We start from the raw sequence: 17,513 nt of genomic DNA, 5'->3' as shown, positions 1-17,513 counted from the left end.
TTTTCTATCAGAATAATAAAATGAGACGATTAGAAGAGGCGAAGAATAATAATGGTCTTAATCTCCAAATAACTAAAATCCAAAATTGCAGAGAATCGTTCAAAAGAGTATTTTTCAACACTTTTTGGGGAAAGAGCTAATACGAGAGAAACAAACTTATTTAAGCCTTGGTAGCGGCACGGCCGTAAAACTTGTTCTTCTCCTGGGTAGTCTGGAATTTACCATGACCCATCTTTGAGGAAGTGTCGATGAACTTGAGATTGATCTGCTCCATGGCAAGACGGGAAGTCTGAGTAAGCAGTGACTGTCTCAGAGTCACAACCCTCTTCTTTGGACCCATGCAGCATCCCTTAATCATCAAGTAGTCATCCTTCACCACACCATAGTGTGCAAATCCTCCCATCGGGGTCACATCTTTCTCAGTCCTATTATTAGTAAACATTCCCATCATCAGTTACATAATAACTTGAACAGGAGTAAAAGAGACAAATCTACTCACCTATCGTATTCAGTCATGGCTGTGTGCGTCTCTTGACCAACCTTGCCCAACCTGTAAATCTTCTTGTTCAGCTCGGTACGGTGATGGTAACCGTTCTGACCAGCTCTGGCTACGGTGTAAGAGACTCTAGCAGGATGCCACGCACCGATACAAGCAACCTTACGCAGACCCCTGTGAGTCTTACGTGGAAGCCTAGTCACACCCCAACGGGTAACAACACCTTCGTACCCCTTACCCTTGGTCACACCAATCACATCAATCATCTCATCCTTCTGGAATACAGCGTCGATGGGAATCTGCTTCTCGAAGAAGCTGTAGGCGAAGTCGACCTTCTGTGCGATGGTGCCACCGTTGATCTGGATCTCCATCATGTGAGCCTTCTTCTGCTTCAACCCCTTCATCTTCCTGATCTGAGTGTGGGCCAAGACACGGATGACTGTTCCGTACTTCTTCATCTTCTCGAGCTGGGACTGGATGCTCTTCTTGCCTTCCTCAGTTTCATACTGCTTGGCGTACCCGGTGAAAGCCTTCTTCTTGGACTTGGCCCAGTTCTTGTAGAACCTTCTCCTCACCTCTTCACTCAAGTGCTGTGCCCAGACAGTGTTCAAAGACCTCAGGCCACGGGGAGTCTTGACGTAGGCAACAACTCCAACAACAACCATAGCCGGTGTCTCAATGATGGTAACAGCCTCACATGTCTCCTTCTTGTGAAGCTCTACACAAGCAAAGATCGATAATCATTAGATTCATCAATCTGTGAATACGAAAATAAATAAAAGTAAAAGCACTTACTGGATCCGGGCTTCTCGACATCTCTAACGATGTGGGTCATACCAGCCTTGTATCCCATGAAGGCTGTGAACTTGCAAGGCTTGGTTTGGTCATCCTTAGGGAAGGCCTTCACTGTTGTTCAAATACAACATTTGTGTTAATTAACAAAAAAAAAAAGCAAGAGAAAATTCAATCGTAAGTACAAAAATAAGAGTAAAGCTTTCATTCACAAGAGAAGCAGAAAAGTATATCAAATAGAAATACAAATAATATCTTAAGATAGATATCTAAATCTGAAGAACTCTCAATCGCAACAATAAAACAGAAGCAGTTATCAAGTAAGCATTTCGGTAACACTGATGCTAAATTTAAGGACACTGAAATTTAATTTCAAAAATGACAGTGCGTGGCCATTTTTAACATACACAAAGTAACCCAAAGTGTCTAAGAACCACTAAATATGTATTAAAACGCATTTCAAACGAATCTCTATATAAGCATTTGAACAAGAAGGAAGACTCGGACCTTTTCCTCTGTGACGGTTAGCTCTCTTCCTTGGTAGGAAACCAAGTGATCCGTGTCTTGGGTGCTCAAACTTCCTGTGAGACATTCTTCCCCTACTCCTATATACAAATCGTAGATTTGTAAATGTTAACGACGAACAAAACGAATCAACGGAGAGATAAGGGAAGATGGAAAAACCTTAAGCTTCGATGTGTCCTGCGGCTGCTGACAAAGTGAAGTAAGCAAAATAATAAAAACCCTTTTTATATATAACCCCTAAGCGCTAATGTGTAACCTAGTTTCCCTAAATGGGCCCTAAAAGCCCAATATCACCACAACTAGGGCGAATCGTTTATCTTCTATATATCAACGCAGTCTTCTTCTCCTCGCATCGATTCTGTTCTAATCTATTGCTTCATAGTTATATAACTCAGTTTTCTTGGGTTTTTTTGAAACAATTTTTTTTTAGGAGAATGATGAAATCCAAACTATAACGAAAGCAAGCATCTTATAGATGTGATGAGCGTCGTTTTTTTCCACACGAGATTTCTGACTCTTTCATTATTACTTTTTTTTGTTTTTTTATTATTTGGTTAAATCGTTTTTTCTAGGTTCAGATTAAATTGGATTATGATTAACCGAGTGAACAAACATATTTTCAACAATTAGATGCGGAGAACCCTGCGTTGGTGCTGTAAACTTTCACCATCTATGTATCACAATACTAAAAGGGACATTCCCTCAACATATATGCTGCCACGTCAGATTAAATATTTGACCAATAGAAACATTTTATTTTTGGGTTTGGGCTTCATTTTCACGGTGTGCTTCGTACGTATGGGCTTCGTGTTGGTTTTCATTTCTGTTGAGGCTTTGTCGTCTAACCTGGCTCTACGGAGACGAAATCGCAGATCTCTCCGCCTCTTCCCCATTTCTATTCATCTTCCCCCTTGAGTTCTGATCATCTCCTCATTCACCTTCAGTTTCTTTCCTTTCAATTTTGCAATCAATTTTTTTCTTAATGGTTTCGTTTCACCTTCCTCCTTTGCTCCTTTATATAAAGTTTTTTCACCCGATCGCAAATCAAAACCCTAGATTAATTCGAAACTCGATCGATGGCGATGAAACCACATGGGAAGTCGATTGTCTCCTCCGATTATGATGAAAAAGTCGTGTTCTTCAAAGATCTCTCGCTGGGTCATCACGAATCTCAGTTGCGGTTTCGGCTCATCCATTTCTGGGAGGCTTGGAACCCACTGAAGAAGACGCTCATCGGCATGGAGATGCTACTCATCGACGAAAAGGTATAGTAATGAATCGTCGTTCTTCACTTATTTAAATTTTTTTTAAAAAATGTTGTTCTTCGCAGGGAACTCTTATTCAAGTTCTTCACTTATCTAAATTTTTTTTAAAAAATGTTGTTCTTCGCAGGGAACACTTATTCAAGGATTTGTTTCCCCGGGGCGTATCAAAAAATATCTACCCGATTTGAAGCGAGGATCTGTTTACAAACTCACTAACTTCTATGGATCCAGAAACAAAACTGTGTTTCGTGTTGCTGATCATACTGTTACAGTGTCGTTCTCATGGAACTCGGAACTGGCGGTTCTTCGAGACTGTCACATCCCTTTCGATGAAGACAGTTTCCGGTTCCATTCGTATGAGGAGTTTCAAGCTAATTGTGATCTCAAAGGAGACCTCTACGGTAAGCTCTGTAATTCCCTACGTTAATTCTTAACGTCGTTGCTTGATTATTGCGTTGTTAGATTATTAGAAGTAGTCTTTGGCCTTTGTTACTGCTTAGATATAAATATATATCTCGACTTGATTATTAGACGTATGATTATGCCTTTCTTAATGCTTAGATATATATATATCTCGACTTAGCTGTGTTGTTGTTTTGGGTTTCTTAAATACTCTCTACACTCGACCCTCGGATTTTATTGAATCGATGATTGGATTTGTTGTGTGTTTGCGATTTTAGCTTCTCACGTAATGTCACTTAACATAATTGCTTTAACTAATTACTAACACTATTGATGAACAATGTTATAGATGTTGTTGGCCACATGAAGTTGGTTAATGGTCAAAGTATTGTTGAGGCCCCCGTTCTTGACGAAGTGGAGATAGCAAAGGCGAGGCGTGTTCTGATCCATATCCAATCGCATGAGTATGTTTTCATCATTTTTAAACAACAACTTCTGTTTACACCTCTTAACTATTTAGTATCGTTTTTGCACAGTGGACCGGTCATGAAGCTATACCTTTGGGATCAGGCTGCAAGAGACTTCTGCAAGAAGTTTAAGTCGTACAACCGCACACCCACTGTGTTACTGGTCACGACCGTTAACACGAAGACCCTCGGAGGTTCTTTTTTTGTCTTCAATATAGGTTTTTTACAGGTACATCTATCCAGTTAGTGTTCTTTGATGCGTTTTTCATATGACCACAGGCACTCTTGCCTTGACCTCGATGTCGTCTTCGCGGGTGTTCATGGACTACGATGTCCAGCCCACCATAGATTACTTCGCTTGGTAAATATTTACGTGTTTTGCTTTTCTCTATTACTTAGTGAATTGCCCACGCTATCTCATTGCAGTGAATGACTAAATAAATGATTTCTACTCTGTCGCAGGTTGGGGGCTAACCCCCATATTGCTGAGCAGGTTAATGCGGAGATAGTAACCAAACGTGAGACAATGACTATAGAGGAAATATTCTCCTACATCAAGCAGGAAACCGCAAAGGTAAACTCAATCTTTATATCTTTGGCCGTTAAGAAAAATTTATATTCTTATGCACTTACACAGGATGCCTTTTTTGAGTGCACGGCTACGATCGATGATGTCGTGCATGGTTCTTCTTGGTACTACATTTCATGCAGTGGGTGCCATAGTAAGGTGAGCAAAGGCCCAACTTCGTTGATTTGTACAAACAACAAGTGTGAGAAGGTTAACGTCTCTGGTGTGGCACAGTAAGAATTCTCTCCTGACTTTCAATTAATTTTTCATTTGTATTTGGTTCTGATTGTTTCATAACAGGTACCTTTCAAAGATATCCGTGTATGACAACAGTGACCAAGCTGTTTTTGTGCTACTTGGGGATGCTGGTCGTGAGCTGACTGGGAAGCCAGCATCAGAGTTAGTTAGAAGCTATTTTGAGGTAGCTTTTTATAAGTATTTAAGCTCTCACACATATTGACTTGACGCTGTCTTCTTTTACTCAGACAATGCTACGAAAAGTATATAGCTTGACACTCTTTTTTGATTGAATGTCAGGCTAATGGGAACGAAGGAGTTAACCATGAGGCGCCTGTTCCTGAAGCTCTAATCAGCACCATTGGTCAGAAGCATAAATTTTGTGTCAAAGTTACAGAGCATAACTTCTCAGGCAAGACACGATCTCTTACCGTGACCAAGATCCTCCCTCTAGACACTCCACCAGCGACAGAATCTTCTGAAGTTAACGAGACTACTGCAGCATCGGAGGAAAAGTTCATAAACCATGTGGGTTCTGCAGAGGGAAGTAAGAGAACTTGTGACGGTACTAATTTAGAGGAAGCTAAACGCCTTAAGCGTGGGGACTAGCTCTCGCGTGAGTCTTCTCAGATATGGAAATCTGGATGCTGTTTTAGTGTTTGTGTTTCCAAATCTATGCTGCCTCATGGTTTTTCATTTTGAGTTTGTGTTTTGATAGATATTTTCATGACTATGGTTTTGTTTCAGTTTGAATTCCCGAGTTTTTTTTTTTGGATTATATGTTAACAGTTATCACAGTCTCAAGTTAGCAATTGCAGGAAAACACGTTATTTTTTAAATATATTAGCATCTTACTGTCTTAAAGACGAGATTCAGTATGGGAATCTTCCCATATCAAAAATCCATAAGGTTAATGAGAAAGCCAACTGAACATGCGATCACTAATCATATTAATGTCGAACACAATAATTAAATGTGTTTTCGAAAATTAAGGTAAGAAAATATTTCATATCTCATCTCACTGATATCTTTCCAAAATTATGCCCCTACAGAATAATACAATACCTTAAACCAGGGCAAAAATAAAACTAAACTTCCTACTCCCGTTTACATACTCGATTACCAAACGCTCTGCAACACAATTCTTCTCCCTCCCGGTTTTACCTTGGCTCCTAATACGGTTTTCCAAGAAGCTCGCGAGAAGTTTTTGTAAGTGTGACAATTATTTAACAAACAGAGGATATACGAATATTGATCCTGTTTGAAACAAAAAAACAATTGTGTAGGAACTAATGTTTGATTCTCCTGTTTGATTCTCAGGAAAGAGTTATAAAAGAATGGAGAACCCACCTCCAACACCCCCTTTCGAAACTCCAGGTACAAAAATACAAACCTTTTAAGATTGTATTGTCTCACGCGTCTCCCAATATACTAAGCTAATTATATTAATATGAAAATAACTGGTATTTGAAATTTTAAATTCTTTTACATCACAGATTATTATTATCATAGAACACATACATCACAGGTTATTATTATCCCGGGTCTTTGGTAAAAAAACTATATTAGATGGTTCTACTAAAACCACAAATCTGTAAAAACTTGGTAACGTGAGTAATCAATTATTAAAAGAACATAAATTATTTTCCGTATAATTATTAGTATACTATAGAAATCACTGTATTTTTTCTATCTTTTTCTTATCTATCTATAATAGAACCTGGAATCTCATATATGAGTCTCTCTTTTTGATAAGAGTTAGTAGTAGTTAAAAAAACATGTATATGGTTTGGTAAACATAAGATAATTCTTTTTCAAATAAGAACGTGGTAAAATTGTTTTTTAAAAACTATCTATATAATAAGTAAACTTAAACTCAATTTCAAAAGTTAACTAACTCTACTATTAGAAGATAAGACAACCGGGATATCTTATGACTTCTTCTTATTTCTATGAATAATAATTGTTAGCTAATTATTAATTTTAAATATATGATAAACTTACAAACAATTTTCTGCACAATCTTTTACTGCATTAAATTTTAAAAAAACCCACTTATTATGAATACAATAGTTAGTAACATCTTGATTAAAATAGAACAATAAGAATTTTCGTAAAAAACACTTCAAACCGTTATTTTCTTATCTTCGTCAATTATTTACCCTTTTTTAAAAATTTAACATTTAGTTATTTAAAAAAAAAACTAAAAAAAATTCTAACTTTCATTTTTTTAATTATCTTTTATTTTATACATATAATAGAAGCTGGAGTTCACATATATTATTATTTCTGTTTTAATAAGAGTTACTGTTAGTAAGGAAAAAACATGTATATAGTTTGATAAACATAAGATGAAACTCTTTTAATAAGAACATGGTAGGAAAATAAGAATATTTATCTAAAGAGTCAATGAATTTTTCGTATTTATATAAACGAAATGTGTCTATCTTGCACTCAGAAACCCTTACAATAAATTTTTTAAATTTAAATGAAATATTTTCTACTTAGCTAAATATTAATTTCAAATATATGATAAACTTACAAATAATTTTCTGCACAATCTATTACTGCATTAAATTTTGAAAAAACCCACTTATTATGAATACAATAGTTAGTAACATCTTGATTAAAATAAAACAATATGAATTTTCGTAAAAAAAGCACTTCAAACCGTTATTTTCTTATCTTCCCCAATTATTTACCCTTTTAAAAAATTTAAAATTTAGTTATTTAAAAAAAAAAATTTTTAAAAAGAAATCTAATTTTCCATATACCTAAAGTATTAGTTTCATTTTATCTATTAAATAAAACATTTTAGCTATTTTCATTAAAACAATCTAACAAGGACCAATAAAAACATTTTTAACAAGTTACAAAAAGTGTTAAAATACGCTTTCCTGTTGCCCTCACAAAGGCTTGCCATTATTATCTGAACCATGACATTCGTCAAAATAAATTTAAATAACGATAGGTATAAAAGATACCATAAACTTCAATTGTGATATGTTGTTTTCTTATAACTTTACAGAAAAAAATATATATATATATATATATATATATATTATAAACATCTTCCTAAATTCTTTTCATCCAGAAACTTCTACTGGGAGCACGCATAAAAGAAAAAGAGGACGTCCACTCGGAGCACGCAACAAACCCAAAGGTGTGTTATTACTCTGAAGATAAATTATTTTCTACTCGAAAAGCATACTATTTTAAACTATGAATATATTTTGTAGTCAATAAGATATGCGATCCACCGACGTTCAAACCCAAATATTATGATTGTAAGTTTTAATGGATTTTAATAATATATTTTCACCAATAACTATTGATACACTAATTGGGTTATCTAATTATATCGTACAGGTGGATGTGATAAATGTGACCTTTACGGTATAAAATCTTTTCAGCCTACAAACATCATTGTTCCTCAATGTCTTACGCTTATACCTCTTAATTGTATTGTTTATTATTTAACCAGTGAGACACAAAAACGCACGAGGGATGAGAAAAGCCATCTTGCTATCCAAACGAACGTTATCCCTGCCGCAAGGTAAATATCTCTATCAACTATAAAACACTTAAGAAACAATTATAAAAACTTATATGTTTCATCTGCATATGTTATACGAGTAGGTCTACATGCTCCACGAGGATCCCATGGCTTACATCCAACAAGAACTGCAAAGAAAGGTACATATTTTAAACTACTATTTTAAATCAGTGTCGAGAATTAGTGCGTTAATTTAGAAACCGAATCCGCTAAATGTTAGATAATTTAGATGACAAGTTTTGGTTGCTAATAACTTTCAATGCGAACTACTGAAATCATAATAGCAATTTTTCTTTATTTGTTTTTCAAAATGGCTATTTGCCTACGTATTATAGGCAATCAAATATATATTATAGTTGTTACCAAATATTAAACGCTTTTAACTATAAAATATTAAACATAGTATGTCTTAACAAATTGAAACACGTTTAACCACAGATAAATGCTCCACATCTAAATCCGAAGGTAACCCCATCGTAGAATGCACAAAATGTGGTGCGTTAATGTGGACTTCAGAGAGCACTGGTAAAGACTTCAAAACTGGTGAACTGACATTCACAATTTGCTGTAACCATGGTCTAATAAAGCTTCCCCCGATCAATCAACCCCCACCTCTGTTAGAAGAACTTCTTCAGCATAGTTGGTTTCGGGATGCCATCCGAGTCTATAATTCTGTACTGGCTTTCACCTCCGTTGGGATGAAAATGGACTATAGTGTGGTGAATGCTCCTGGACCTTACACTATACGGATCCAGGGTCAAACACTCCATAGAATTGGCTCGCTTATACCGCGACAAGGCCGTCCCCCCGAATATCTCCAGCTTTATATATTTGATACGGGCAACGAAGTCAGAAACCGTTTAAAAGCGATGGGCCAAACCTCAACAGAAGGTAACCTTGACGAAGCAACCTTAGCGCGCCTCATCGAGATGATTGACGAAAATAATTGTTTAGCTAAGCTTTTCCGACGGGCGCGCGACCACTACGAAGGCAGCGGGCAAGAATTCAGTATTAGGTTGCTCCCAGATAAAGGGAAAGGGAAAGAATATGATCTTCCGAGTACGAGTGAGGTCGCAGGCCTTATCGTAGGGGATATGTCATCAACAATTGGAGAACGAGATATAGTCGTCCAATTCCAATCTGACACTTTGCAGCAGATACGTGACGATCACCCTCTATACATGAGTCTCCAATATCCTCTACTCTTTCCATATGGTGAGTATGGATTTCACCCCGAAATCCCATTACAACTTGAGACAGGCACTTCAAGAACAAGGCAATTCCTGACCATACGCCAATACTACGCTGCTCAGATTCAGACACGTCTTAACCAAGGGATGACATTGGTTAAAGGCGGTCGTCTCCTCCATCAATATGCTGTGGACGTTTTTACGGCAATCGAGGAGGATCGACTAAGATGGGCGAGGAATAACCAAGATGTTTTGAGAGCCGAACTCTACAGTAATGTACTCGATGCTGTTAGCAAGGGTGACACCGATGCTAAAATTATCGGTCAGAGGTTCATACTGCCGCCAAGTTTCACCGGCGGGCCACGGTACTTAGTTGAAAAATACCATGATGCGATGGCTATTTGCAGAGAGTATGGAAATCCAGATTTGTTTATTACAATGACGGCCAATCCTAATTGGAAAGAAATTAAAGAACATCTTGATAGATACGGTGGGGGCTCCCCCAATGATAGACCAGACATTGAATGTCGGGTATTTAAGATGAAGCTAGATGAGCTACTCAAGGATTTCAAAAAAGGAACTTTCTTCAAGCCATACACAGCAGCTCTCCACAGAATAGAGTTTCAAAAAAGAGGCCTCCCTCATGCACATATATTATTGTGGTTTGGAAACTCTTCCAGAACACCAAGTTCAGAGGAAATAGATGAGATTATTTCAGCAGAGCTCCCAAACAAAGAGGAAGACCCGGAAGCTTACAATTTGGTAACAAAACACATGATCCATGGTCCATGTGGTGTCTTTAATCAGAAGTCACCGTGTATGGAAAATAATGTGTGCACAAAGAAGTATCCTCGGCCCTATAATGGGAGTACTTCGATTGACAAGTCAGGGTATGTATTATATCGCCGCCGCCGGAATGAAACTGACCCTCTCCGAAAAAATGGGGCAATCATAGACAACACATTCGTTGTGCCTCATAACATTAAGCTGCTAAAGAAGTACGAAGCTCATATTAATGTAGAATGGTGTAATCGTACGAGTGCAGTGAAGTATCTTTTCAAGTACATAACCAAGGGTGTTGACAGAGCATCCGCAGTTATCGAAAAAGGAAACCCGATTTCTACCCCTGACACAATAGCATCTGGGGAGCCAAAGGAAAGAGTGTTGAAGCAGCGGAATGAGATCCAAGAGTATATCGATGCTCGGTATGTATCTGCTTGCGAGTCTATGTGGCGGAATTTCGCATTCCATATACACAAACGAAAGCCGTCAGTTGAGAAGCTTATCATTCACCTAGAAGGCGAACATAACATCACAATCAAATCAACCGACAACCTCGGCCGTGTAATCCGCAAGCCAGGTATTGAGAAGACAATGTTTACTGAATGGATGGTCTTATGCAGAAGGTCAGCGTTTGCCCGGACACTGACATATGTGCAGATACCAGAATATTTCGTATGGAACAACACTACCAAAGTCTGGTCTGAACGTAAGAAAGGAAAAACCATTGGACGAATCGTGGCTGTCCATCCATCAGCAGGAGATCGATATTATTTGAGGATCCTCATTAATAAGATCAAGGGTCCTAGGAGTTACGACGAGCTGAAAACTTTCAACGACGTGAAATATCCTGACTTCAAATCAGTGTGCCATGCACGAGGCTATTTGGACGACGATGTTGAATGGCTCGAGAGTATGTCGGAGGGTGCTAGAACAGCCACCCCATACCAACTCCGCGATATGTTTGTCACCTTTCTAAACACTTGCTTCGTTGCAAGCCCCAAAGGACTATGGGAGCACTCATGGAAATCAATGAGTGAGGACATACTTCACAAGAGGCAAAGGATCTTAGGCCACTCAAATCTGGAACTGGACGATGAGACCCTTGAGCAATACACGTTAATCGAAGTGGAAAAGTTGATGCGCATGCAAGACCGTTCTTTAAACGATATTAAAGAGATGCCTAAGATCAAACCCGTTTTGCTAAAAGAATTGGGGAACAGTTTGTGGAACCAAGAAATGGATTACGATGTCGCCGAAGAAACCCTCAGACATGACAGTCAGTACAACTTGCTTAACGCCGAGCAGCGTGCGATTTACGAATCAGTATTAGACTCTGTTGATAAAAAGGATGGAAAACTATTCTTTGTACATGGCGCAGGGGGCACAGGAAAAACATTCCTCTATCAAACCATCATATCCAGACTTCGCTCGAGGAAACAAATCGTTCTCCCGGTAGCTTCTTCAGGAATAGCTGCACTGCTACTACCAAACGGAAGAACAGCTCATTCACGCTTTAATATTCCTTTGAAGCTCGACGAAGATAAGCTCTGCAACATCAAACCAGGTACGATGCTCGCTGAACTCATTGAGAAAACAGACCTCATAATCTGGGATGAGGCACCTATGACACACAAACATGCCTTCGAAGCACTTGACAAAACTTTGAAGGACATAATGTCTATCAAAAATCCCCACGCAAAAGATCAAACTTTTGGCGGAAAAACTGTTTTGTTAGGTGGTGATTTTAGACAGATCCTTCCGGTAGTTCCACAAGGAAGTAGAGCTGATACTGTCTTAGCTTCGATAAGTCATTCATATCTATGGAACTTCTGCCACAAGTTCTCTTTGAAGACAAATATGCGAGTCAACCAGGACGAAAAAGAGTTCTCTGATTGGCTTCTCAGAGTCGGTGAAGGTCGTCCAGAATCAGTACATGAAGATGAGGACGATGGCTACCATGACCAAATGGTAAACATCGATCCCTTATTGGTCGAAGAGACTAAAGATGAGTCATTAAAGCAAGTTGTCGATGCAGCGTATGGTGATATCAACCAAATAGAGGCCTCCCAAAGTTCCTACACCGATAAAGCTATCCTAACACCCCGAAATGATACAGTCGATGAAATCAATGCGTATACAATCTCCAAAACCGACGGAGAGTCAAAAGACTACTACAGTTACGATAGCTTTGAGGTTTCGGAAACTCAGTCAAACCAAAATGATACACTATACGCCATTGAGTATCTCAACTCCATGGAGTTTCCAGGATTGCCTTCCCATAAACTCACTCTCAAAGTTGGGGCCCCGATTATGCTTCTGCGCAACATAAATCAAACAAAAGGATTATGTAATGGTACCCGTATGATCCTAACCCACATAGGCGAAAGAGTGCTTAAGGCAGATATAATTACTGGCTCCCATATTGGAAATGAAGTTTTGATCCCAAGAATAATCCTCTTGCAAGGGGATACACAGCTACCGTTCACTTTACGTCGACGCCAGTTTCCTATCAGATTGTGTTATGCAATGACAATCAACAAAAGCCAGGGCCAAAGCTTAAAAGAGGTTATCCTATACCTTCCTAGACCGGTCTTCTCACATGGTCAACTCTACGTGTCCCTCTCACGTGTAACAAGCAAAGCAGGACTAAAAATCATCAAAGGCGAAGATTCACACAAACAAAAAGTGAAGAACATAGTCTACAAGGAAATCTTCAACCGCCTTAATTCCCATGAGAGTAAGTAACATTTAAAACTCAGAACCTCATAGAATGTTTCTAAGTGGTTATCTATCTACTAATTCATATCTATCTACTATGCAGCACTCGAGGCACCACCAGAAATGAATCAGAACTAAAACTCTTTCTGTGATGAAGTTTACCTCACTACTTCCAAGTACGTCTCCTACTCTATTATCTAATTAATTGACAACAAATACTAATCTATTTTCACTGATTTATTTTAAAATAAATTTCAGGCTCTCCAACACGGCAACTCCTACCCTTCCACCACCTCCTTCATCAAAAGTCTACCGTCTTATTTATGTTTTTTTCAACCAATTTCAGGCTATTTGTTTCTTATGAACCTCAACACAACTTCTGATCTGCGGAAAACTTCATCTTTTTCTTACATTATCTATTTTACTTAGCTACTCTTTTGGCTTTTAAACAATTGGGTAGACTCGATATTCACCAATTTTTCAGGCATTTTGAAACATACAATGCTTCTATTTCAGACAAAAATATTAAAACTTATAATTAAAATTCGATTATAAATACACTTTTCCGCGCATCGCGCGGAGAAAGGATCTAGTATATCTTAACTTTTATTGATGTCGATATACAACAACGTTGTACTGAATAGTTTATCTTCTTAAAGTTAGTATTATCTCTTTCTTATAACTAAGATCAATAAGACCATCTCCAACCCACCTCTATTTTTATCTCTATATTTTCCTCTAAAATAGAGAAACTCTATTATAGAGGTGGATTTGCTCCAATGTATGCCTCTATAAATTAGAGTTCCTCTATTTATAGGGGAAAATATAGAGATTTGTTATTTTCATCTTTAAATATAGAGGTAAAAAGTAGGATTCCTCTATATTTTCCTCTAAAATAGAGGAACTCTATTATAGAGGTATACATTAGAGCAAAACCACCTCTATAATAGAGATCTCTATTTTAGAGGAAAATATAGAGACATACATTGGAGATGCTCTAACTTGCCCATTGGAAATCTATTTTAAGATATATGACTTCAAAATTGGCTGGCTGAGTATTAAAAAAAACTGGAATATATAAAAGAATTCAATATTAAATAAAAATATAAATATTCAAAAAAGTATATGAAAATACTTTTTTTTTGTCAAGGTGTTTCATTAATATAATAAATGGCACTGACACCATAACCCACATAACAACTCGCACAAAAAACTTCAGTTACCTTGTTATGCGACAAACCAGAGGAGAGAATATTACAAAACAGAGCAATATAAAATAGGGGTCACACCCTACTATTCTCAACTCACTACTACACTCCACAACGAGGTTATCCCTTCCGATTTCTTCTTCCACCGAGACAACATTCAGAGAGATCGGCTTTCATTAACAAAGAACTCAAACAACCAAGATGGATGGCCTCTAGCCACATAAGAATTTACCAGTCCATACTTGATGACACTTTGAGCAATGAAAAAGCCTCCCCTATTTGCTTCTCTGGTCACCACCTTCAATTTCCAATTGAATATTCCCTCCAGTTCCTTTTCCATTAGGGATCTTTGATAATGGAAGGAGGGCCCGGCTTGTGGTCGTTGAAGTGCACCAAATAAATCCCCAAATTCACCCGCAAAGATGACATTGGATTGTCTTTGGCTTCTCATACTCTCAAACGCCCATAAAACAACCACTAGCTTAGCCTCATCTCGACTTTTAATTCCAGAGAATGCTCTTCGACTATGACAAAGTACCACTCCTCTATCATTTCTTAGGACCCACGCTCCTCCTGCGCATTCTTTACTTTTTGAATACTCCATTCCGACATTACACATCACCCAATCAGGTTCTGGTGGAATCCATTTTCGCTGTGAAGATGTAGAGGACATTGATTCAGCTTTAGCCCACTCTACCTCGGCATGTTGTGCTGCGTACCACTCGTTAGCCTCCTGGATTGCTTTCTGTACCAATTCCAACGCATTAAGACATCTTCCTTCAAAGAACATCTCATTTCTTTTTTTCCAGATATTCCACAAAATCCAGGGCCAAGCTCTTCTATCTTTCTCTGGCAAACCTTTGAGATCATCTAGCTTTAGAAGAAAGTTCATGTTTGTGAACACTGAACCCTCATCCAAGCTGCCATTAGGAACTGTTGAGACGGCCCATACTAGTCTAGCGAAGGTGTATTCAAACAGAGTATGATTGATCGATTCTGGTTCTCTTCCACAGGTTTGACATCTCTGATCTATCTTCATTCCTCTTGCGCAGATTAGATCAGCCGTCGGAAGCGCTGAGCTCAGAGCTTTCCAGAGGAATACTCTTATCTTTGGTAGAGTTTTGACTTTCCACACTTTCTCCTTAAGCTCATTCGTGGAGGGGAGCGACAGGGCTTCTGGGATCTGATCCTTAATTTTTAACGATGATGCAATCCAGTAGGCTGACTTCACCGTCATTTCCCCACTTTTGTTGAACTTCCATGTGAAAAAATCCTGTCTCTTGACCACTGGTTGATTCTTCATAATCATCTCAACATCTCCTTGCACAAAGACCTCTGCTAGTTTGCGTTCATTCCACATCTTTGTCTCTATATCAATCAGTGAGCTTGCCATCAAGTTAACATTGAAGACTACATTCTTAATCCACGGCGCTCTTAATCCTTCCTCCGGATCATCTATCCATTTATCTATCCAGACTCTTGTGGTTTTGCCATCTCCCACCCTTTGCCTCAGTCCTTTAAGAAGTAGCTCCTTACCAAACATAAGACTCCTCCACGCAAAGGAGGGTTTCTCACCCAATGAAGCCGCAATAAACTCTCCTCCCTTAAAGTACCTGCTCTTTAAAAATCTTGCCAGCAAGGATTGTGGATGGGTTAAGATTTTCCAAACTTGTTTGGCTAATAGAGCTTGGTTGAAACACTCAAGGTCTCTGAACCCCATACCCCCTAGATTCTTTGGCAAACATAACTTCTCCCAAGCGACCCAATGTACCTTTTTCTTATGCTGTCCGCGCCCCACCAAAAATCTGCCATCACACTTGATAAACTTGTTATTAGTGTCTTTGGGAATCGGAACACACACATAGCGAACACAGGTATTCCTCCCACAGAAGACTTGAGTAGGACCTCCTTCCCTCCTTGAGATAGATGTTGCAGGTACCAGCTGTTAAGTCTTGCTTGAGATTTATCTTTAATGTATGAGAGCATCTCCACTTTAGAGCCTGAGAAACATTCAGGTAGACCTAGATATTTGCTTGTTCCTCCCTCGTTGTTAATCCCCAAAATGTTCTTGATCTCTGCGCTAACTGCCTCTTCAACTCTTCCTCCAAAAGCGATACATTATTCCTCAAAATAATTATTCTTTCCAACTCATTTACCTTTTAGCCATTTTTCCAATCAATATGATTGCTATGAATTTTAACTTTGAAAAAAAATTTGCTATGAATTTTAACTTGAAAAATTTTCTTCGGCTTAGTGTAATTGAAACGGAATTTGTTATCATTAAGCTAGTCTACATATTGTCCATATATCATACATCAATACTATTAAAACAGGAACATGTCCTATTGATAATAGTTGTGTCCAACTTAAAAATATCTAATTACATATAAAAACTACATTTATATTCTATATATTTTGTAACCACCTCCATAATAAACGGGACCCACTTGATCATTCTTTCTTTTGCTATTAATCTCGACCGTATCAGTTACAACCGTTCCAAAATATCTCGAGGCCCCAATCAAAACATAACAAAATGTGGTATTTTTTTTTTTGATCAACCAATGTGGTATTTATATTTGATTTACTAAAGAAGGGTAATGAGCTTACCTACGTAAACAAAAATGATGGGGGCATGAAGTTAAACCACAAAATCATGTTTAAAAATAAAACAGAGATCACAATTATAAATGGATGTAGTTAAATGCGAAAATATATATGATAATTTCACTAAGAAAAAATAAATAAATAAAAGTGTGCCCTAATCCATGCTTCTCTTGCTTCCACCATAGGCCAGCCCGACGAATTCGTTAAATTTAAACGATATAGTAAAAGCATTTTAAAATTTTAAACGATATAGTAAAAGTATTATCAAAATTTAAAAGAATCACAAGTCACATAGTTTATTCAAATTATGTACTATTAAAAATATGTCAAAAGTTGAATCATTTTAAAACAAATATAATCTGATTTGTATGGATTTTTATCGGGTCAACGCGGATTAGTGACTGATTTTAGGATTTTTACGGGTTTATCTGATTTTAGGATTTTTACGGGTTTATCTGATTTTTAAATATCAGATTTTAACTAAATTTGAATCATACTACATACGGATCACCGAATTTATCGGTTTGACCGCGGGTCTGGATCGAATACAAAAACATTGGTAAACTATATATTTTTAAATTAGTCTAAAATATGCCAACAAATTTAACTCTTATAAAATGCATAAAAAATATAAAGATGATGTTGTGAGATAAGAATGTACACTCAAAATTTCAAATAAAAAAATTGACATATTATATA

The 17,513-nt window shown here is 37.6% G+C and overlaps 3 protein-coding genes across 3 annotated transcripts; 2 read left to right on the top strand and 1 right to left on the bottom strand.

The window, feature by feature from the left end:
- Window positions 1-44: 44 nt before the first annotated feature.
- On the bottom strand, window positions 45-2,114 carry LOC106371594 (60S ribosomal protein L3-1). The gene is made up of 5 exons (XM_048759282.1): window positions 1,973-2,114; window positions 1,796-1,893; window positions 1,292-1,402; window positions 500-1,214; window positions 45-425 (listed from the first exon to the last, which is right to left on the bottom strand). The coding sequence occupies exons 2-5, from the start codon at window positions 1,878-1,880 to the stop codon at window positions 161-163; spliced, it is 1,176 nt and encodes a 391-aa protein (XP_048615239.1). The 5' UTR covers window positions 1,881-1,893; window positions 1,973-2,114; the 3' UTR covers window positions 45-160.
- Window positions 2,115-2,484: 370 nt separating this feature from the next.
- LOC125587908 lies at window positions 2,485-5,556 on the top strand. The gene is made up of 9 exons (XM_048759277.1): window positions 2,485-3,078; window positions 3,206-3,479; window positions 3,830-3,944; window positions 4,017-4,141; window positions 4,227-4,308; window positions 4,410-4,521; window positions 4,585-4,748; window positions 4,816-4,936; window positions 5,053-5,556. The coding sequence occupies exons 1-9, from the start codon at window positions 2,890-2,892 to the stop codon at window positions 5,359-5,361; spliced, it is 1,491 nt and encodes a 496-aa protein (XP_048615234.1). The 5' UTR covers window positions 2,485-2,889; the 3' UTR covers window positions 5,362-5,556.
- Window positions 5,557-8,811: 3,255 nt separating this feature from the next.
- Window positions 8,812-13,026, top strand: LOC125584452. The gene has a single exon (XM_048752935.1). The coding sequence runs from the start codon at window positions 8,812-8,814 to the stop codon at window positions 13,024-13,026; it is 4,215 nt and encodes a 1,404-aa protein (XP_048608892.1).
- The last annotated feature ends 4,487 nt before the right edge of the window (window positions 13,027-17,513 follow it).

This window comes from Brassica napus, chromosome A2, assembly GCF_020379485.1.
Source record: "Brassica napus cultivar Da-Ae chromosome A2, Da-Ae, whole genome shotgun sequence".
NCBI lineage: Eukaryota > Viridiplantae > Streptophyta > Magnoliopsida > Brassicales > Brassicaceae > Brassica > Brassica napus.
This window is presented reverse-complemented; position numbering and strand designations above follow the sequence as displayed.

Coding starts and splice junctions, on each gene's coding strand:
- LOC106371594 (XM_048759282.1), bottom strand. CDS start 1,880: ATGTCTCACAGGAAGTTTGAGCACCCAAGACACGGATCACTTGGTTTC. Junction 1,403..1,795: donor TAACCGTCACAGAGGAAAAG/GTCCGAGTCTTC, acceptor TTTGAACAACAG/TGAAGGCCTTCCCTAAGGAT. Junction 1,215..1,291: donor TGTCGAGAAGCCCGGATCCA/GTAAGTGCTTTT, acceptor TTGCTTGTGTAG/AGCTTCACAAGAAGGAGACA.
- LOC125587908 (XM_048759277.1), top strand. CDS start 2,890: ATGGCGATGAAACCACATGGGAAGTCGATTGTCTCCTCCGATTATGAT. Junction 3,480..3,829: donor TCTCAAAGGAGACCTCTACG/GTAAGCTCTGTA, acceptor ACAATGTTATAG/ATGTTGTTGGCCACATGAAG. Junction 4,522..4,584: donor TCAAGCAGGAAACCGCAAAG/GTAAACTCAATC, acceptor GCACTTACACAG/GATGCCTTTTTTGAGTGCAC.
- LOC125584452 (XM_048752935.1), top strand. CDS start 8,812: ATGTGGACTTCAGAGAGCACTGGTAAAGACTTCAAAACTGGTGAACTG.